This window comes from Sphaerodactylus townsendi, linkage group LG08 (genome assembly GCF_021028975.2).
Source record: "Sphaerodactylus townsendi isolate TG3544 linkage group LG08, MPM_Stown_v2.3, whole genome shotgun sequence".
Taxonomy (NCBI): Eukaryota; Metazoa; Chordata; class Lepidosauria; order Squamata; family Sphaerodactylidae; genus Sphaerodactylus; species Sphaerodactylus townsendi.
Genome location: NC_059432.1, coordinates 83,047,513 through 83,069,910, shown reverse-complemented (window position 1 = coordinate 83,069,910; position 22,398 = coordinate 83,047,513). Strand labels below are relative to the sequence as shown.

At 41.1% G+C, this 22,398-nt stretch overlaps 1 protein-coding gene across 4 annotated transcripts in view; it reads left to right on the top strand.

Moving 5' to 3' along the window:
* The first annotated feature begins 687 nt into the window (after positions 1–687).
* PAQR9 (progestin and adipoQ receptor family member 9) overlaps positions 688–22,398 on the top strand; it is a 44,640-nt gene continuing 22,929 nt past the window's right edge. The window contains exons 1-2 of one of the 4 annotated variants that reach the window (XR_007245243.1): positions 688–2,693; positions 12,267–12,626. Coding sequence is in view for 2 of the 4 variants with exons in the window: in XM_048505374.1 (XP_048361331.1) it covers positions 710–1,813 (1,104 nt within the window). In the remaining 2 variants the exon portion in view is untranslated. Of the gene's footprint in view, positions 2,694–4,228; positions 9,666–12,266; positions 12,627–22,398 lie in introns of those variants that run through there. The other 3 variants (XR_007245242.1, XM_048505374.1, XM_048505373.1) reach the window with 3 other exon arrangements.

Below are 22,398 nucleotides of genomic sequence, written 5' to 3'. Positions count from 1 at the left end.
TTTTATTACATTTATATCCTGCCCTCCCTGACCAAAGTCATCACTTTCTACTAGGGGAGCTACACAGAAACCACGACCAAGGTAAATAGTGTGGCCAGATATAGTTACAAAAAAGAGATCTCCAATTCTTTGGCCAGGACTTTGCCTAGAGTTTAGAAAAAGGAACAGATGGGAAGGGGGGGAGACGGGGGCGGGAGACGGTGGGATGTCCCTAGCTTGGCAAATTAATCGGTGCTCCCAGAGAGTTGAAAGGCACTGCAGCCTTTGCTCTAGGTGGGGGCATCAATCATTAACCGGCGGTTTAGGTGTCCGATCAGGGGCGCAGATGGGAAAGGAGAAACTTTCTCCGCAGGGTATTGAAGAAACCGAAGCCGCGAGGGGAGCCTTGCTGGGCTATAGAAACCCTTGACCCAGGCGCGGCAGGCAAGGTTTGAATTACCGCGATGCTACTGCTGCTGCCTCCGCTTGCCTCCTGCCCTTGCTGCAATGAGTGATGCAGGAGGAGGAGGAGACGGCGGCGAGGAGGAGGAGGAGGAGAAGCGCAAATCCACCGCAACTCCTCCAGCAGCACCAGCGGCAGGGAAAGCAGCTTTGCCTTGGTGAGCTTACATCACAATCCCAGCTTGGATTTATGCTGCGGCTGCTGCAGCCGCCGTTTCTCTGAGCCGCACTCAGGCGGGGGGGACGGCAGCCGCCGCAGGGAAGGACCATGTCCGCCGGCGTCACAAACCGGGGCCAGTCGTCCCTCGAGGCCACCTCGCCGCAGCCCCCTCCTCGCCTGCCCCCGCGCCGCGCCGCCCCCCTGTTGCGCTGGGACGAAGTGCCCGACGATTTCGTGGAGTGCTTCATCCTGTCGGGCTACCGGCGGCTGCACTGTACGGCTCAGGAGTGCCTGGCGTCGGTGCTGCAGCCCACCAACGAGACGCTCAACTTCTGGACGCACTTCATTCCCTTGCTGCTCTTCGCCAGCAAGTTCTGCCGCCTGCTGCTGCTGCGCGGCGCCGGCGACCTGCCCTTCCACCACCCCTTCTTGCTGCCGCTGTGGTGCTACGCGTCCGGCGTGCTGCTCACCTTTGCCATGAGCTGCACCGCCCATGTGTTTAGCTGCCTCTCGCTGCGCCTGCGCGCTGCCTTCTTCTACCTGGACTACGCCTCCATCAGCTACTACGGCTTCGGCAGCACAGTGGCTTATTACTACTATCTGCTGCCCGGGCTGAGCCTGCTGGAGCCGCGCGCGCTCGGCCGCTACTTGCAGCAGCGCCTGGGTTGGCACGTGGACTGCAGCGCGCCCATCGCCTTCTACAGCGCGCTGCTGCTGCCCGTGGCTTTCTTGCTGGCCGTGGCCTGCACCGTGGCCTGCTGCAAGAGCCGCTCCGAGTGGTGCGCCTACCCCTTCGCCATCCGCACCTTCGTCTTCGCCATGCCGCTCAGTATGGCCTGCCCCATCATGCTGGAGAGCCTCCTCTTCGACCTCAAGGGCCACAACCCCACCCTCTTTGTCTATTTCTACCGCCGCTACTTCTGGCTCCTGGTGGCTGCCTTCTTTAACGTCAGCAAGATCCCCGAGCGGATCCAGCCGGGGCTCTTCGACATCATCGGCCACAGCCACCAGCTCTTCCACATCTTCACCTTCCTCAGCATCTACGACCAAATGTTCTACGTCGAGGAAGGGCTGCTGCACTTTCTCGAAGATCCTCCGTCGGCCTCGCCCACTTTCATGGGCACTGTGGGCTACATGCTGCTTTTGATACTGTGCCTAGCCTTGGTCATCAAGAGATTTTTAAACGTCCCGGAGTTCTGCAAGCAAGATTGAGGTATCCTTTTGCTACGGTTTCCTTTGAGGGTATTCGTTAATCGCAGCTGAGTTTTACAGGCTGCTGCAGAGGCCGGCACAAAGAAGCCTGATACTTGCCAGGGCAGATCCTACCGGGAGCACTGAATTCGTTCACCGCGCACTGAACTCCTAACAAACTGGTTCTCTTGAAACGTGCTAAGGTTTTAAGGAAAGGCAATCAAACCACAGTAGTGTACACGACTTTTTCTATTATTGCTGCTTAGGATACAAATAGAAGCCATTTAGGACTACTGCTTGAATTCCCGCAGTGTGATCCTCCCTTCCATTATTTGAAAGTAAGCCTTGGTGACTTGCTTCCAACTAATGCACTAAAGGTCAGGATTAAACAATATGCATGGATTGTGCAAATGCTAGCTTCTGATTTCAGACTAAGAGATGTTGTTTCAATTAGCAATATATACTAGACTTGCACTGATGAACCATGAAGATTTAAAACCGGATCCCATGTGCAATCTCTCAGCATACTGTGAACTAAAAGATATATTTGATGTTCATTCACTGTAACAGCATCTTGAAGTCATATGCACTGAATTTTCAGCACAAACAGAAAAAAATTATTTTTGAACTAACAGCGTTTGATGCTTCTATATAAAGATTTTATTTTATAGCACCTGTGAATTGTATCAGGGGCTGCTGGTCAAACCATGAGAACAAATGTTAGGAAACGTTAGGAACAAGATCCACTAGACCATGGCCACACAGCCCGGAAAACCCACCAGAACCATGTGAGAACAAAGTTTAAGCAGATTATGATGCACCTTCCTGAACCCAAAAAATATAACACCTCTGTCTTGGAACACTGGTTCTAATACTTCATTTCAAAGTATACATGTGCCAGGTGAGTTATGAAGGCTGCTGATATGTTTAACTTTGCAGATAGTTTGAAATAAATGAGTGTCTCCTTCTGAACTAACAGTATTTATCTGTGAAGATTACAATCAGTACAAAATATCCTTTAAGAAGTAGTGCTGAAGGACCAAAATCATTAGCTAGTTTTTAAAATTATTTATGTGCTCTATCAAACAGCCACTGAAACACCACCTTCTGAAATGTTCACACTTTTGGGGGGTTGAACTGAAATCTACATCTACAGAATGTCTGTGTCTATGGAAAGTACTAAAATTCTATGCTCACACTATGCTCAGACTTATTTTGGGTTTGCATTGGGAGCATAGAAAAATACATAACATTGATGGCAACATCACCAATGAGAGAGGGATTTGTCAGTACCTTCAACATTGTACTTCTTTTATGTTCTCTCTCTCTCTCTTTGCTGTTTCCTAATTCGGCAGGAGGAGATCTGTGTTAAAAGGAAGAGCCACTTAATCTCAGGATATTTATAGGTCAGATGGTTTTCTTTGCATGACTTCTTATTTAGAGTTTCATGTCATGTGAAAAGGTAAAAGGCATTTTGTGGAGAAACCCTAGAACAGCTAAGGGCATTACATTTGTAGGAGTTTCTTTTCATGAATAGCTGGATTGATTCTTGACCAGACATTCTGTCAGTATTTAAAAGAGTTTTTAAGGTTGCAAGCAGGGTTTTACTGTAGGAAAAATGTAATTAGGTAGGGCAGGTACCTGTGATGCCATATTTGTTATGGTACAATGCACTGCAAGGAAGTTACACTGTGAAAGTTCTGCTAGCAAACCATGGTACTTTCTCGGTACTTGAAATGCATGGTGTCATTCTTTAAATTCTGTAATTGGATTCCTTGGCTTTTGAATTGGAAAAATAAGTATCCTTCTCTTGGACCAAATCATATATATAAACACTAGCACAATGAAGCCCTATCAAGACATAGTGCTTAACCGTGGTTTGTTTGCATTCACCATGTTTAACTTATGTCTGAATACTCTACAGGAATAGCCACAAACTAGGGTGTGAAATTACGGTTTCACATGGGTTTACAAATGATGGCTTGCATTTATTATTATTATTGTTATGTCTACATTAAGCAAATCATGAATGCTCGTATAAAGTTTTTTAGTTTTTGTTTTTCAGGGTCTGCCAAATGCCCTGATGGTAATTGGTGGTGGTCTGGTAGATTTACAAAATGGAAGAAAAGTGGCATACTTGAGTAATCAAAGGTATGGCCCTGAAATCCAACAATAATAGTTAGAGGCTTGTTCTGCAGTCCCGCCTTAGGTTTGCTCAGGCAACTTGTGGGGGCTGGAATTGTTGTCATAGAAACAATTGTCCTGAAGGTTCAGGAAATCAAATACAACTGTTTGGCTGAGGGACTTGGTCAGAAACAAAATCCATAATGTTGGTTTATACCAGAATAAAATCCTGAACATTTCCAATGAAATGTTGCCTTTGAGATATTGTTGTATCTCTGACATGCTGTTGTATTTCTGAACTTGATTCTACAGTTAAGCAAAACAAGGAAGTGAGAGAAGAGGTGGAATCAAATAGATGTACAGGCCTTGACAGGAAGATCACTATTCAGATTAAAGTTGGTATGTTCATGTTGGCTTTTGCATTTCACCTTTGGGGTCTTATTTAATGATTTGGGACAGGAGAAAAACTTCTTATTTTCCATTTTATGAATGTAGTTAGGATCACATGGTTGCCTCAGCACAGTGTTCAGTGTTACTTAGGCTGAGCTCTCAAAATGTTGCGCTAGCACAAGCCACCATCAGCAGTACTTCGGAAAAAATGAGATGAAGTTTTCTTGACTTTGAAAGGATGCTGATTTTTAAAAAACAAAAAGGCCTCTGGAGGTGATGGGTAGAAATGGCCACCTTCAGGACAGGGTCGCTGTGTAGGCAGAAAAATCCAAACTTTCCCACCCCCACAGCAACCATCTTTTCTGCAGTCTTTGCCAAAACTTCACAGCAAAGCTGGTTTGAGAAAGATCAGAGCAAAGCCAGGCAAATCTCAGGAAATACGCAGATGCATATCAGTGCTGGGGTAAGCAGGACACCCATCCACCCCGCTAACCATCAGCATTGAACTTGGGCAGATAACCCATGTGGAATGGCCATATTCTACATATGTACATTGTATACCAATGTAGAATTCAGCTATGCAGAGTTACTCAAGTATAAGATCTTTTATTTCAAGGAACAATGTACATAGGAGTAACTCCACATAGAACTGTGCTATAGGTTTTCTAAAAATAAATATTGTTGTTTGAGTGTAATGCAGATATGTCAACATAATTGTTTTAATGATGTACCCCAGATGACTCACAGGCCTTCAAAATAAATAATTTATTTGAAATATTTCTTCAGGAGATGCCATTAGGACATCCAGTCAGCAATTAAAAATTGCATGAGAAATATGAAAAGAGAAGGAGTTATTGCTCTCAGCAGTAGAAAAAAAGGTTAAGACCCCAAGCTAAATGTAAAGAGGGTCTATAAAGAGGATTATTTTTGAAGGGGGGTGGTTTCTGCTTAGCAGTTCAATGTAAGGGGCATCTAACTATTCAATGTCAGGCCATGGCAAACTGTAAAAATACATTTGATATTTGGATCATGTGATGCTTTCTATATTTATCTCAGTTACAAATAAAAGCTTATGGTGCTGATTTGGTGCTAGCTATCCTTACAGCCATTGCTTTTCCACCTCCAGCCTTACTGATTCTTTGCTCAGTCACGTATTCAAGGCATTGCTTCTTGCTGAGTATATTCCTTGCTAAGAGTCTCAAGCCCATGTAGGAAACCAGTTGGGATTGCTTCTTGCAGTCTAGCTTTATATTTTACTGGGTTTATCACACGGTAAACAGACCCAGCTGATTTATTCTTTTTAATAGAACTTTTTTTAAAAGGGGAAACATTTGTTACTTGCATGTAACAGCAACTGTCACATTTCTCTGCAGGATTTTTGCTAGCAAATATTTGAATGTTTATTTGTAGAGTATTAAGGGGCACACATGTACTGCGCCAGAATGATTTGCTATTTTGATGACCACTTACCTATAAATACAGATGAAAAACAGGAACAACACATCTATAATATAGAGCTGCAGAGTTGTTGTTTTTATTTCCCTCCATGGCAAAATCTTGCTGAATTCTCTTGCAGGCTGAGCCAGCCCCTGGATTTGAAGCTTGCAGGATAAAATTAAGTTTCTCTGCTGGCAAATGCAAAATCTAAATAGTCACTGTGCCCTTGAGCAACTTTCTAAATTTTTGCAGTGCTTTGAATACAAGTATTGTGGATTATTCTGCAAACTTTCTGTAACATGTCTGGAGGTGCCACCTCTTCCATGAAGCACATGAGGAGTAGGAAGATGTTGTTCATTTATGTATGCCAGTTTTTTCAGGTATATTGTCCAAAATCGGCCGCTGTTTAGTAGCAAAATAACTACCGGTAGTTAACTAAGGCAGCAAAATATGCGGCCATTGTTGTTTTTTTAAATAACCCTTTTGTGCAACAGGATTCTTTAATAAGGCTGTAGAGATCAGCACCATTGCCTGTGAACTGAACATAATAACACAAAAGCTTTATTCACAATCTGTATGCAGTGAACGCATATTTTTTGTTTGTGTTGAATAATTCTCATGTTATAGTCCATGCATGTACATCTGAATGTGTGATAAATCCAATATTTATACAGGTACTCTTCCCCTGTTTCTTTAGTAAAGTAAATGGGCATTGGCTCTTTCTTATGAACAGATGTACACAGCACTGTCTGTAACATATTGTGAAGAAATAACATTTCCCAAATGAGGTTTGAAGGGAACTTTTAACCATTTCTTTTCTGGGCAGGAGAAAAAGAGGATGTCAGCTCAGTTGCTTTCCAGCCTCACCACGACCACTTCTTTGAGAAATGCTAATAGAAGTAGCAAGAGACACTAGGATGGGTCAAGCTTCCCCCCACCCCTCCCAAGCAGGGATCAGAGATTTTGAGGTTCTAAAAAGCTAAAAAGGACATTAGGGAAAAAAACTTCTGGAGGATCCAGGAAAAGGTTTTTTGACCCAGGCTGACCTTGTCAGTGGGTGGAGAAAGGGAATGAATAGAACTCCTGGCAGTCAAGAGGAAGTTGGGACTCTCAGGCGCTTTCAGTAGAATTTACTTCCAAGTAAATGAGTTTAGGATTATCTCTAAAATTGTAAGCAAGGAATTAATATAAGGCTAACAATACAAAATCTAGGAATAACAGCAAAAACGTGAATGCATAGAATTTGTAGAAATAGATTAATTTATTTTTAGTTCAGTACATTTTCATCAGGTTCTAGCCTAATAAGCCAATAAAAATGTGCTGTTCATTCTCTGTATTTGAATAAAGTCCATGTCATTATCTCTAATAGGCATTACTGAAAGGTAAAGTTCATGTTGAATATAACATAATTTGATTGCTGCCTAGTGCCCATTACTGCCTAGTGCCTAATGCCTTACAATCATTTTATCATACATACAGTAATTTCCCATATACCTACATATATGTACACTGTATGTTTGGAGTTCTGATTTGAAAGTACATGGTCACTGAATTCTACTTCTGATTTGGCATTTAGAAGTTGGTAAGGTCACAGATAGGTTATTCAGGCATTCTTGTTGGGAAATACTTGTCATAATACCTTTATTCTAAAAAGGCATGATCTAATCTGACCAAGATGGAGAACCTCTACTTGGAGAATTCCTGTAGGCTCAGTGAAGTGCTGTTTCCATACCTATATATGCACAGGTAGCACAACTAGTCACTAGAGAAAATGGAATGCATGCATGAATGGCGATTTGGGAGGTTCTGGAGAACTGGAGTAAAAGTTATAAGAAAACAACTTTATTTGTGGTAGACTGATATACCTGGTCCTATTTACCCATGTCAGAGTACAATTAGTAGCATTTTGGGACATGTCTAATTCTGATTTGGTAATTTTAAAGGATTTTTAAAAGTAATTTCAAAGAATTCTTTTCAAAGTAGTAGCAGTGAACATACCAACACATGTCAGGAAAATACTTCAAAGACATTATTTTCCAGCTCACATAATCTTTTATTAAAAAATATCTTGTCTGAATTGTATAAACAAGGAGTCTTGATGATTGCAAAAAAAAATTGTTTTCTTTGGAGAGTGTTTTAATAGTGGTGTTAATAAGAACTGGGGAGATTTGAAGGGCATTCTGCATAACAACCAAAGAATCAGAAGAATGTGGATTTAAACTAGCTGATTATCATTAATGTTAAGGCTGTAAGCATTTTGAGATGTGACTCTTCAGAAGATAAAGTGCTAACATGAATCAATCTAGGGGATCAGGTATAGAGCAAAGTTTACGTTTTAAGAAAATTTATTTTATACGCAGATATTCTGTAAATATTGATGTCTAAAGCATCAGTAGTGACCCTGCAGTTAATTAAGTTTTAAAAAAGAGAAATGCTGCAGACTTTTTCCTATATGCTTGGATAAAACACAGTCCTTTGGGAATTTATCTTCTTCAAGCCCCAATAAAATGAATGAAGGTTCCTGTGGGACCTGCACATGTTGCAACATGTTAAATGAGAGCGATAGTCAGCCATGTATAAATGCACTCATTCTTAACGGCAGGAAACTCAGTGTTTAAAGCAGAACACTTCGCTACAAACAGCATATTTCTATCTCCAGGGACAGGCTTGAAATGCTTGTTGTTCCACTGGTTTAATTTGCTTTGAACAGGTTTGAGATATCATGCAAAGGGAGAAAAATGTGTCTTTTGTGGGGAGAGCTACATCTGCTCCTTGTACAGGTAGAGTTTCTTTGTGAGAGAAATATAGGCATTCCCCCTTCACATAATACTGGAAGCATGGAAAGGATATGTCCAAGGAATTTGCTGTACATCCTCTTATTTCTGCTTCAAGGTATTGTACAAAAGGTGTTGAAAAACTGCTTCTGATGCATCTGGCAACCTTATTTACTTCTGATCTCAAGATATGTTGAGAGAGTATGACTGGCCTAAGGTCACTTACTGAATTTCATGACAGAATGGGAACTGAATCAAGGTGTCCACAATCTGCATCCAACACATCTAGCTAGATTTGAATCCAGTAGCACCTGGGGACCAACACGATTTTCAGAGTAGAAATTTTGGAGAGGTCCTTTTGTTCAGTAAAGTATGCTGGCTCATTTTCCATGATATTTACCAAGGATTTTGGACTTTATGTCCTCCGTCTCTTATCATCATTTGCCTCATATCAGGGTAGCAAAAAATGGAAGTAAAAGATTATTCCCAAAATGTGGACTGAAGATGTTTTCTCTGACTCTTGTTAAGACTGGAAAGGTGAAATGAGTTTCACTGAGCCATTTTCAGACACCTTATTGAATGGATGCCATGGGATCTGCTTCCAGGTTTCTTAGGGTAACTGCTTCAATGAGGTCATCATTTTTCATCCTCTGTCTTCAGTGTTGCTGTTCTCCTCTTTTCTTTTTCTGGCCATCTTTGAATCTTGTAAGGAGGAGAAATGATTATATATGTCCTCCTAATTTCTCCTGATTTCCATGGGGTTCTTTTCTTACGGAAGCAGTGTTGAAATGGATTTCCAGAGAAGGAGTTCAATTGTTTGGGGGTCTCTATGAAACATCCCATCAATGAGTACATACTGTATGGCTTGCTGTTGCAGTTGGATATTTATTGTATAGCAGTATGCAAAGACCGAACATTTTTAGGGGTATAATTCTATGTGCTATTGTGTTGATCACATGCTTGTCATTGTTATTTTTTTTTAATTCCACAAATGAAACCAAAAAAGCAATGTAAACACTTCAAAATTTGCTTCTTTTTTTTAAGGATTTGTTCTTTGGAAAATCTTGGTTGCTAATTTTACTGTACAAATAAATACTGTATTTTTTGACAGGAAAGTAAACAGGTTTCAAATAAAATTGTTTCTGAAATCAGTTGTAAGAAACTACAGATATTTATGTGTGTACCTGGTTACCTTATTCATAAGCACTGGAACTGCTGATCTGCTACTCTTAGCACCATTCCCTACGTCAAGCTGATGACATGCTGATTGATAGCTTAAAACATGTTCAATCGAGTAGCCTTCGACAAAACATTTTATTTGCTTGAAAATGCTGTGAAAAAAATAAAATTATACTTTTTAGATTAAAAAAATTAGTTTCAAAGAGTAGTATCAATACTGACATGTAGAAAGGGATTCATGTCTTAAGGAACCACTGCTAATGTCAGATATTCATAAGCCGTAGGTAAGAACTTGTCATTTTTTATTTATTGTACTGCACAGTCTTAGATGCTTTATTAATAACTAATGCAACCAAGCTTCTTTTTCCTTGTCTCCCACATGACAGGGAGATAGCAAACACTGGAGCCTTGGGTGCGTTATCCAAAAACTCCAGTCCAGGCTCCTTCTGCACATGCAGAATAATGCACTTTCAAACTGCTTTCAATGCTCTTTGAAGCTGTGCGGAATAGCAAAATCCACTTGCAAACAGTTGTGAAAGTGGTTTGAAAATGCATTATTCTGCATGCGCAGAAGGAGCCATAGTGAGTTACCAGTCATGACAATTATTGGTTGCTACTGTTTGTGAGCGTGTATGAGTCAACTAGAATAAAAAATCATGATAGCTATAACTGACTGCTAATAGCTTCACCAAGTGATCACACACACACACACCCCTTCCAAAAAAGTGCTCTTCAGAGGAATTAAGGTGCACCAATTGCTTCACCGGAGGTGATGCCTGTTGTGCACTAGCCTAGTTAATGATGTTTTGGATACCTCCTCTTACTAGATATCTGCCTAGGATGTGTCTTTGAGACAACATGGTGATGAAAGCAAGTTTTCAGGAATTGTAAGTTTGGCTATGTATCACTGGAGAAGCCCAAACATACATGCAATCAGCATAGATAGACTGTGGGTACTGAGCGACCAAAATCAAACTAATAGAAATTACCTTGCTTACTCATACAATTTATTTTATTAAAAGTGATATGTTCCAGTTTTATATAAGTTCTGTATGTCAGTGTTCCAGGCCAATAACGGAAGCAGAAAGGCAAGAGGTCAAAAGAAGTAAGCTTTAATTGGAGGGCTGTGTTACCTCGGTGAAGCGCTGAGTGAAGTGCTGAGAGGGTGCACACTTTCTATTTTTATAGGAAATTTTGTGGGAAACGGAATACATCAAAAGGGGGAAATTTGTTATAAAATACATCTGTGTTCTTCAGAAGTATACAATAAACCAGGAATTCAAAATAATAGACACAAGAGGTTTGTTTACATGGTACAATCACAATATCTTAAGATACATAGGATCTTTGGGCTTTGATATGGGAGAGGCATCGGTCCTGGAAGAGGGATTCCTTTCCTTGCTAAATGTTTGTCACCCTAAGGTCACAAGGTTAGCTGCCTTGTAGCTGACAGGTAACATATATATTTTCCTATTCTCTAGTATTTAATGCAATACCTATCTGACCAGGAATGAATTATACTGGGCAACATTGATTTAGGAATAATCATATTTCCTTGCTAAAACACAGCATTTCTAGTACAAGGTTTGTACATATCTTTATAGCATCAAACACATCCCTGGCATTTGTTTTTTACGAACAGATGTTATGTAAGGATACAACAAAAAACGGTTCTCGGGTACAATCACTCGGTTTTCTTTACTGCCCCAAGAAAAGGGGCCTTTGAGAAATGAAAGGGGAAACCCATGTCCTTGATATGCTTGCCTTTTAAGTCAAAGAAGTTCTTTCCCCACATTCTGTTAGGCGGATTCCGCATGGGCCAAAAACAGTGGTGTGAAAATGGTGTAAACCCTTTTATACCATTTTAAACCATTTCACACCATTTTCACACCACTGTTTTTGGCCCATGCGGAATCTGCCTTCGTGATTTTGCATTTTACAATGGAATTGTGTTAAATCCTGTTTGTTATTTCTGTTTACAAAATTCAGTGAGCAACCCAGTGGCTTGCTGGGATGCAGAATTTGTTCCCTTATGAAAGAAGGAAGGATCTTTGGCTTAATATATTTTTAATGATATAGAGCTAAGGCTTTGTTAAGAAAGAGCCTTTCTGCTAGTACAACTGTCAATAAGGCTACTCTGAAATAAATTCTACTAATGGTCACTCTATAAGTATATTAGCTAATGATTAGGGTGATCTTGACCAAATTTTATTTCTCTGGCCTGACACAACAACAGTAACAAGAATCTATCTGACATGTTCAATATATGATAACCATTTATATAATTTGGAAAAATAACCTATAGTTCCAAAATCCATGTATACCATATATACACTCAAGTATACGCTAACATTTTTATGCTGAAAAAGCCCCCTTCGACTTATACTCGAGTCCCACTTACCTGTTCTCCAGTACCTCATCAGGGAGAGCAGCTCCTTATCAAGACTCTGCTATGTTGCCCTTAATTTACCTTTTTTCCTTACCTTACCTCATCTGAATTAACTCCTTCCCTTGCTCCCCCACCCCCATCCTCTCCTCTTCACCTCCCTCCCCTCCGTTTTACCCAGCAGGGGCCCCAGGACCTAAGCAGCCTCAAATGGCCGCCAAATCCTTCTATCCGGGCAAGGAAGCATTCGTCCACTCACTGACGGAATGCATACCGAGGGTGCAGACTGGGATGAACTGGTCCCCACCCAGAAGAAGGCCGGCAGAGCGGGCAAGCAAGCCCTGATCGAGACGCATCCTCGAGCCGCATTTTAAAAAGCCGCAGCTGCAGCAACAGGAGGGAGGAGCGAAAAGCAAATGGGTGGACGCCTGCAGCCCCAGCAGGGACACGTCTGGCGCAGGCCGTCAGGAGCGCCGAGCTGAGGGGGGAGGAATGAGAACCATGCCGTGAATGCCGGCGGCCCCAAAATTGGCTGCTGCATTTCCCACCCTAGGGTTATACTCAAGTCCATAAGTTTTCCCAGTTTTTTGTGGTAAAATTAGGTGGCTTATATTCGGGTCTTCTTATACTCGAGTATATATGGTAATCTGTCATAAATAAAGCTCTTATAATTCTAGCGCCTGTATTATTTTTATTTAGAGGCATATTCTTGCAAACCTGGCAAATTGGTACACATGGGAAGAATTCATACCCACACATGACATGTTCACTTCTAAACTGCCAATGCATCAATGCCTCTAACAAGTAATCCTTCCCAAATTACTATATTTGTCATAGGAGTGATTTGCTAAGGGTAAGAAAACAGACCAAATTTCCAGACTAGGGAACACCAGGAAGGAGAGCAGTGTTTTCCTCTGGAGCATTGAATTTCCCGTTATGTGCATCAAGAGTGGCTTGATCAGTTCTGTCAATGGGTAGCAATGGGTCACAGTAAGATAAGCTTTGCGCATTGTGTTACAAAGTACATTGAAGATTACTTATGCTCTTTGTGAAATTAAGAGTTATTCAAAACAGCCCAGGTAGTTGCATACTTACTAAGAGATACGTCCCATTTTACTCACCCTTAGGAATGTAATCAAATGTTTAAGTGTTACTGTTCCTGCAAGAATTTTAGCTTGGGCTGTGTTTATTAAAGCATTTTAGGCAGTGGTGGGATCCAAAAATTTTAATAACAGGTTCCGATGGTGGGGGGATTCAAACAGTGGCGTCGCTGCACACATGCACCTCCAGTCCCTATTGGGCAGGGAGGTTGCTTTAGTAACCCCTTCTCGGCACTCAGAAAAAATTAGTAACCACTTCTAGAGAAGTGGTGAGAACTGGTTGGATCCCACCTCTGATTTTAGGTCTTTGAGGTGGTATGTAGATGGAAGTGTGACGTGGAGCATACATATCATCAGTCCTCACAGCCAAACTCTATGATCCTGGGCCCAAAGGAGGTTGGACTGAAGGATAAACTGAGGAATTTCTCATGTGGGACTCTATGGTTAGGCCCTGTTTTTCCTTCTCTTTCTCTTCCACACTTTTTTGTATATTGCAGATAAACTTTAAATTCTGGTATCTAACTAGCTAAAATTTGCCATGTAGTAATGACATCACAGATTATGCAAACTCGCCATTTTAGCTAGCAGCTGCTGTTTCTGCCTTTGGTCTTGGATTCATTTAATAATTTCAGAGAAACTAAATCTGCTTAAACGCAAGTACTTCAATATAACTGGATTGACAGACTAAAAAGATTATGCATCTCATACATCTAGGGCAATTGGCTCAAACTCCTGTTATTTTAAATAAGCAGCTTTTGAGTGTCCAAATGCATAGAAGAACTGGTGAAACAGTGGAGAACTTTTCAAATTCTAGTAGGGGTTTCTATTACTTTTAGTGTTACCTAATATGTAATGTATCTTGGAGTCAGTCTGAAGAAGTCTGCCTGGATCTGATATAGTTTCCATTTACCATCTAATCTGATCAAAATGAAACATTCATGCTTTTACTGTGTTTCATACAGACAGCCTTTGAAGCTTTAATGAACTGGCTGAGCAATAAATCTGTATTAAAAGAATTGAAGGTTTTTATGTTTCAATACAAATTGTTCCTTTTATACTCATTTTATAACCACATATGGTACTTCCACTCATCTTTGAAATTATTTAGTTTAAAGAGAATAGCCAATAGCTTTTACCTTTTAAGATCAACTTTCAACTGTACTGCACAAATTCCCTGATATTAGAATTCCCTATACTTGGCCATGTGAACCATGGGCATTTAATATAGTTTTAAAAGCTTAAATGGAATTTTCATGCAGAATATAAACAACAAGCAAGAGATCCACAAGGACTTGTGGGATGCATCTCATTTCTCTCTCCACTACTACCGGTATGTCCTTTTTCCCTTTCCTGAAAGAATCCATAACCTTTCCTCTTTTCTTGTTTACCTCTTCTCTTCCCATTCACCAGCCAACCTACCTTAATCAAACACCACCCCCTTCAGTTTTCTCTTCTTCCCTCCCCCAGGAATCTCTCCCAGGGAACAGTCTGGCCAAGATGTGCAGTGTCAACTGCCAGTCCGTATTCACCTGTGCAGCTCTGACTGGGCCAGGCCTAGTTGTGCACTGGGGAACCCACAGAGAGACCTCACTTTCTCTTATATCAGTGATGGCGAACCTTTGGCACTCCAGATGTTATGGACTACAATTCCCATCAGCCCCTGCCAGCATGGCCAATTGGCCATGCTGGCAGGGGCTGATGGGAATTGTAGTCCATAACATCTGGAGTGCCAAAGGTTCGCCACCACGGTCTTATATCCTCTTCCTATTAGCGGTGTTTCTTCTTTCCCTGCTTCTGGCAGCCACCAGATCTTCATCTTTCCCTGATTCTGTCTGTCCTTCCCACCCATCCGCTTTTTATCTTCCATTCCCCAGTGGAGACCCAAAGCAGCTTACATCTCTTCTTCATTTATCTTTACAACAATCCTGTGAGGTAAGTTAGGCTGACAGTATATGAGTAGCCCAAGATCACCCAGTGAGCTTCCATATCAGAGTGAGGTTTCAAGCCTGGATCTCTCAAATCCTAGTCTGAAACTCTTAACCACTACACTACACTGGTTTTCATGGGGTGGCTGCTGTTTGAACAGTAGCAAGTAGTTGGGCCTGGGTGAGTAATGCAAGTCACATTGTGGCAAGTTGCCCAATAGTTGCTGCCAAGCCTGGGCCCAGTGAGTCCTTCCTCAAAGGTCAAAACGGCCCTGGAAGGAGTCCTCCCCTCATCTTTTACTAATGGGTGGGGAGCTTGAAGACCATTGTGGTAGCCCAGTAACCTCTAAAATGCCTTTCTCAAAGGTTCAGGCACTGCTTCAATTAGGCACTGCAGTAACTAAGGTTAACTCCCTAGTGTGTTTGTAGAGCTCAGAGTTTTCTGCAAACTTGGGGCTTTTATCCAGATTTCAATATCCAAAGATTGAAAATGTTATAAAAGTGTATGTGTTTGTAAAGCTATCAATACGACTGCCAGTATTCCAAGCTGCAGTCCAAGCGTTAATTAAAACTAGTTTTTTGAAGCTATCAATTCATTAATTATAAATGTAAACAAAAAAATTAAAAATAGAACTGCCTGCTGGGAAGACCAGTTCAGGGGATATATATGCACATCTTTCTAAAATTCAGTCTGTGTACATTAAAATTTTCCAACTAACAGATTTCATGCTCCGGTAATTTAGTTGATAGCTTTATTACAAAATGCTGTCACAACTGATTATAAAATTCTGATCAGCTGTTATCTGCATACCAGTATAATGATATATGAAGTAACAAGTGGAATTTTCCATTTTTAAAACAGACAAATCCAATAGTTGACAGTTATTTTTTAAAAGGATTGGACAAATTCTAGAAAGATCTGAACATGAATTACTAAGCAAGGTATACAAAACATTAATTTTTAAAATCTGAATGAAAAGGAAAATGACATTTGCAAAGTATACACAGGATGGTTAATACAAAGCGAGATAAGCATTCTTCACAACAGGTCTTTGTCTGTTACAAATGACACAAGTGGGAATCAGCTAAGGTGTCATAAGCCACTAAGTATCCAAAGAACTGGAATCTGAATAAATGTGATAGGTTGAGAGGCTTTGGATCAGAAATGCATTTCATATGGAGTTGTTAGCTAGGAGACAGAATAGAGAAACAATTTGTGTATGAATTCATGGCTCCTCTTTTGTTAAAACTGACAATGATATATGGAACTTGCAATTATTCTTCATAATAGATATAAATTACAGGAAAGCATAGATACCAGCAGCCACGTGTCTGTTAAGGATATCTAGGGTGTCTACTAGGAAGTCAGTCAGGGCTGTGTCTGAATATAAGAGGGAAGCATAAGGTGGACACAAAGACTTGGAAATCCAAGACAGTATTTTGAGGCATGTTTGTAAATCTGTTGTGAGAGTTAATAGAAATGAGAGAATCCACACTGGGACTAGAATCCAAGAAGGAATAGGAGCCACTGATACAGAGTTACAGAGGAAATTAAATATGAATCATAGAACAGAACAAGTCTGATAATTGTTACAAGAGTTGGCCGGATATCTGGAAATACTATGTATGATCTTTGCAGAAATGAAAGCTGGTTAAGCAAATGGAACTAATTCACTGTTTTACGATTGCATTTGTGTTCCTTCATGTATATATTTGTACATTTTGCTTTCTGTATCAATTCACTGTTTGGGTGTGCAGTGAAACAGTGGAAAAGGTTTCTCACAGGAGCCTAGGCAGCTAATTCTGGGAAAACAGACTTCAGTGAACACTCATGTTTGGAAGGATGTTTTCCAAGGTTGGTTGCTGGAGGGAAATGGAAAAACTGGTGGAAGCTAGAACATGGAGCACAGATGATGGTATTAATCGCTGACAAGCAAGAACAGAAAGCATACTTGGCTACTTTAAATTAATTTAAGTCTCCAGGACCTGATGAACTACATCCCAGGGTATTAAAAGAACTGGCAGAAGTAATCTCAGAAACACTTGCTATAATCTTTGAGAACTCCTGGAGAACAGAAGTCTCAGCAGACTGGAGGAGGGCTAATGTTGTCCCCATCTTCAAAAAGGGCAAAAAATTATCGCCCAGTCAGCCTGACATAGAAAGATTCTATAGCAGACTGTCTATAAGCACTTAGAAAGGAATGCCATAATCACTAAAAGTTAACATGGGTTTCTCAAAAACAAGTCATGCCAGACTAATCTTATCTCTCTTTTTTTGATAGACTAACAAACTTAGTAGATCAGTGACTTGGATAATGGAATAGAGAGCATGCTAATCAAATCTGCAGATGATACAAAATTAGAAGGGATAGCTAATATCCCAGAGGACAGGGCCAGAATTCAAAAAAGAACTGGGCCAAAACTAGCAAAATGAATTTCAACAGAGATAAATGTAAGATACTACACTTAGGCAGAAAAAATGAAATTCACACATATAGGTTGGGGGACACCTTGCTTTGACAACAGTACTGGATCTGGAAGTCTTAGTTGACTACAACTGAACATGAGTCAGCAGAATGATGCAAAGGCCAAAAAAGCCAATGCAATCCTGGGCTGTGTCAATAGGAGTACAGTGTCTAGATTGAAAGGCATAATAGTACTACTCTATTGTGCACTGGTCAGATCTCACCTGGAATACTGTGTACAGTTCTGGGCACCACAGTTCAAGAAGGATATTAACAAGCTGGAACGGATCCAGAGGAGGGCAACCAAAATGGATTCCATGCCCTATGAGGAGCAGCTTAGGGAGGTAGGCACATTTAGCCTGCAGAAAAGAAGATTAAGGGGTAACATGATAGCCATGTTGAAATATTTGAAGGGATGTCATGTTGAAGCTGGAGAAAGCTTATTTTCTGCTTCTCCAGAGACTAGGACAAGGAGTAATAGATTCAAGGTACAGGAAAAAAGATTCCATTTAAACATTAGGAATAACTTCGTGATTGTTAGGGCTATTCAATGGGATGCACTGCCTCAGAGCAGAGGCGTATCTAGGGGAAATGGACCCTCGTGCAAAATCTTTCTGCACCACCACCACCACCACCCATCGTACCGCCAGCTGCCCTTCCCCACCACAACCAAATAACTTTTTTTTTGCACCAGGTCTTGAAGTCAGTGTTTGGACCTGGGGGGAAGGAGGAGGGGTGTGGGGCCAATTTTTCCACCCCCCACGTGACTAAATGACCACAGCCCAGGGACATTAGACCCCATATGTCCCCCTGGGCAATACACCCCTGCCTCGGAGTGTTTTGGTATCTCCTTGGGAGGTTTTTCAACAGAGGCTAAACAGCTATCTGTCAGGAGTGATTTGATTGTATATTTCTGCATATTAGAGGGTTGGACTTGATGGCCCTTGTGGTCTCTTCTGACTTTATGATTCTATGATTCTATTCTATAAATCTCTAAAAGCTGTACTGGGTGTAACTAATTCAGAGGCTTCATATTGCCTATAAAGCATGGGACCTGATGCTGCACACATTTTCCTTCTATTCCCAAAGAAGGCTTTGAGATCTAAACAAGGACAGATGCAGCTTACGTGGTTATGTCTTGGTTCACGCTTTGGAAACCTAGACATTGAGTGATGGGTGTAGAATCTAAGATTCGTTTCCTCTGCAATAGTAGTCATACAATTAGGCCACTCACACCAACAACTAATGTGAATCAGTTCTTTACATCAGTGTTCTTCAGAATGTACAACATCCACATAAATTGCCACAAAGAATGTGCAGCTTCTTGCTATTTTACTAAGCTGTCTGTGTCATTATTTGCTTTACCCAAAATCTAAAGCATCAGATTATTTTAATGTATTAGATAAAGTTGTTAAGTGCAGGTGTCTTTCTGAAGGTTGAGTACTGTAAATAAGTGCTGCCATGGATAATTCCCACTATAAACCAAACATATGTACGTAGATTCACATTATAAAAGTATTAATTTAGATCATTTAGATAAAATAGTTAAAAGCAGAACTACTTCTTAGATGGGAGAAGAGGGAGGAATTCTAAGACAGCTGCCAGGGGGAGTAAGAGAACCATTCCCATTTGGAGGTGTCCATCAGCACTGTTAGAGAGGCCAGGGAGTTGAATTGAATTGTGAGGCATTCTTTGGCTGTGTTCCCGCTCCCAGGTTTTTTCAAGGTCAAGGGCAGCTCTGCTTCTGCATACACCACAGGAGACAGGTGGAGTTACTGCAGCAAATACATCCACCACCCCCTTCTCTGCATGATTTTTTTTAACTGAAGAGGGATACCATGGCTAAACAAAGTGCTATATTCCAGCCTTTATTCTGGAGGAGCCGACCATCTTGTCTCCACATACTGATTGCTGGGTGAAATCCAAATGCTTTGCTGGGTTAAACTGCAGCACTTTGCTGAGTCATTTACTTTATGAATGACATGGCATTTCCTGGACTGCTTAATGGGTAAAAATGAAATGAACAGCATTACAGAAATCTGGGACAGGGAAAGCTGCCTGTCAGAATGGCTGCTTTAATTTCATCATAGCTGATGGTAAACTAAACTGAAAATTGTTTGGGAAAGTAGAATACATCAGCTTCCAGGGATGACTGGAGGGAAAATCCACCAGGATATGACTTGGCTGCTGGACTATGCATCGAGCCACAGCCACCCTGCATATTTTATTTAAAACTAATTGGTCTGATCCCCTTACCTGGTGAACAATATTATGTAGACCGCTGCAAGGTATGCTTATTTAGAAGTTAAGATGACCACTGAATTCAGCAGGCATTGTCTGCAACCATAGTAACAAATCATGCAAACAAATTATAACTCAATGGAGGCTGGTAAATACCATGCTGAGAAGAAGCTGTGGGCTGGGAGTGAAAACTCTGAAGTAAAGCATTCTAAATTTAAATGCCTAAAAATATAGGATTAAGCAAATACAAAGGGTATATCACTCTGAACCTGAACTCTTTGAAGCTGAAAATGCTGTTGTGGATGAGTTGTTGCTTTAGACACACTGAAAGCAACTTATTTCATTTCTGAGCTTTCTTCAATTTAAAATAACATTTTTCAGATAGTGAAGCTGAACCTGACAATATACAGTCATATACAGTATATTTCTGCAAACTGCTGTGGATTAATCAAGTTGATAGCAACATTCAAAGGTTTCAAAGCTATAAAAAGTCTGCTGGCTGGGCTTCAGGAAATCATTAATTAGGCTCCTTTTAATTATTATAATGGATTATATGTTTGGTGCCAATAAAAGAGTATGTATGTATGCTTCCTTCCTGACCTCATTAATTAGGGTCAATTCTCACATTAAAGAATTCACAAATTGAATTTGGTTCCCCACCTTCATCTTTCACATGTGCCTTGTGGGTTCACTTTGATGCCCAATTTGTGACAGGTGGGGAGACTGTGGCAGATGGGGAGAAAGCACCTGTAAGGAAGTTGGCAGCATAGCACAAGGTTATTCAGGGAACCATGTCTAGAGTCCTCTCTAGGTGCCCCCCATAAGAGGAATATAATTAGATCATGACCCTCTACCTCTTAAAGGCCTTTAGTTGAAAGGAAAGGGAGTTTCTGCACATTTAGGTCCTCCTCCTGCCATTTGGTAATTCCTGTGGCATTCTGATCTCTGGGACTGCACACTAGAAAGAGGGCCAGCCTTAACTTCCTCCTACTCAGCCTCTGGTTGGTGAAGTTTATATAGCTCCTGAAAGCCTTCCAGCTTCCCTTCATCTCATGAGAATTACCTGTCTCCCTCTTGGATGAAAGAGGTATCTACAAGCATCTCTGGTAGCCCAGATGGCCCTTTCCAACTTGACCTCCTTGGGTTGGTGGGGCTCGAACCAGGTTCTCCTCTGTCCCAGTCCAACTATTCCACACTTGCCACACCAACTAGTTCTTTGGAGAATAGTCTTAAAATGCACAAGCAGACTGCTCTAGACAGAGCTCGGCTTGCCATCCTTGTACCTTCTCTCAAAGATCCTCATCAAGTTGGGTTCTTATCAGGAACAGTATTGGATATGACAGAAGCTGCAGTTGGAAAGAGAATCCACGAATATCAGAAAATTCCTTTCTGCTTACAAGCCTACTGATGGAGTCCAATAATATCCAGTACCAGGGTTGTTGTTGTTGTTTTGTTTTTTTTGGGGGGGGGGGCTCCTACCAAGGAAAGCATAAGGCCTTGGTTTTCTGCAAGGGAAATACTTCATCCTCACCATGGGCCCAATCAGCAGTTTGAAAACTACTTTTCCTCTTCAATTTCTGGGCTCTGCCTCTTACTGACTTCACATTCTATTTTCAGTCATCACCCTATAACTACTTTCTTTCAATCACTTGTTCCAGCAGGGAAGGAGAAGAGCAAAGGAAAGCTTTGTGCTCCTTACTCCATTACTGATTTGGCAATTGTAACAGTCTGTGTACCCTGCCTTTTGCCAACATCATACACTGGCATTCAGTGGCAAGGAGCAGGAAAGTTATTCTAGAAACTCAGGGGGGTTATTCTGGCTATTACAGAAAGGGCAAGACAGAATTAAATGAAAAACTGCTATAATTCTGAAGCCTTAGTTTATTTCAACTTGCCAGTTCCATATAGAAAATACACTGAAGTTTTTAGTTGCTGTTAGGTTATTGAATACATTATTGTAGTGATACTTCCTTGTAAATTATATTGTCTTTATCCCTGCTTCTTGCAAGTTGCTAATGATTCAATGAAAATTCTGTTGCTCTATTCTTTCCCTTCTACAATATAATTCTCTATCACTTTTCTTTCTCAAATACTCAATATATGATTATATGTGCTTCTGAAATCACCAGACAGCTTTCCTGAGCAGCTTTCTCTGCTTATGTTAATCTTTAAAGTATTTAGATCGTATTTAAAGATATTTAAACACACTGTACAACTTTCTCCCATGATGCCATTTCACTGCTGCCTTCAAGTCCCTCTTTAAAACCCATTTTCTGTATAAAACCTCTGGCAATACCTCCTTTGTCCAGCATTTAAAGATATCCGACTATAGTATTGAATGGCCAATTTTGCATGTCGAAATTGCTCCATGGCTTATTCGGGGAGTGTACCTGCTGCGGGGCTTCTCACCCTGCTTGTAGTTCCCCACTGCTGCCCAGCTCTTTCCTTCGCTCAAGTCTGGGCCAGGGTAGGAAGCCCCGAACAGTTTCCCACAAGCCTGGGGCTTTCCCCTAAGCACTGCTTAAACACTGCAAGGTCTTCCGCAGTCTCTTTCGCACATGCACTGCAAGGTCTTCCGCAGTCTC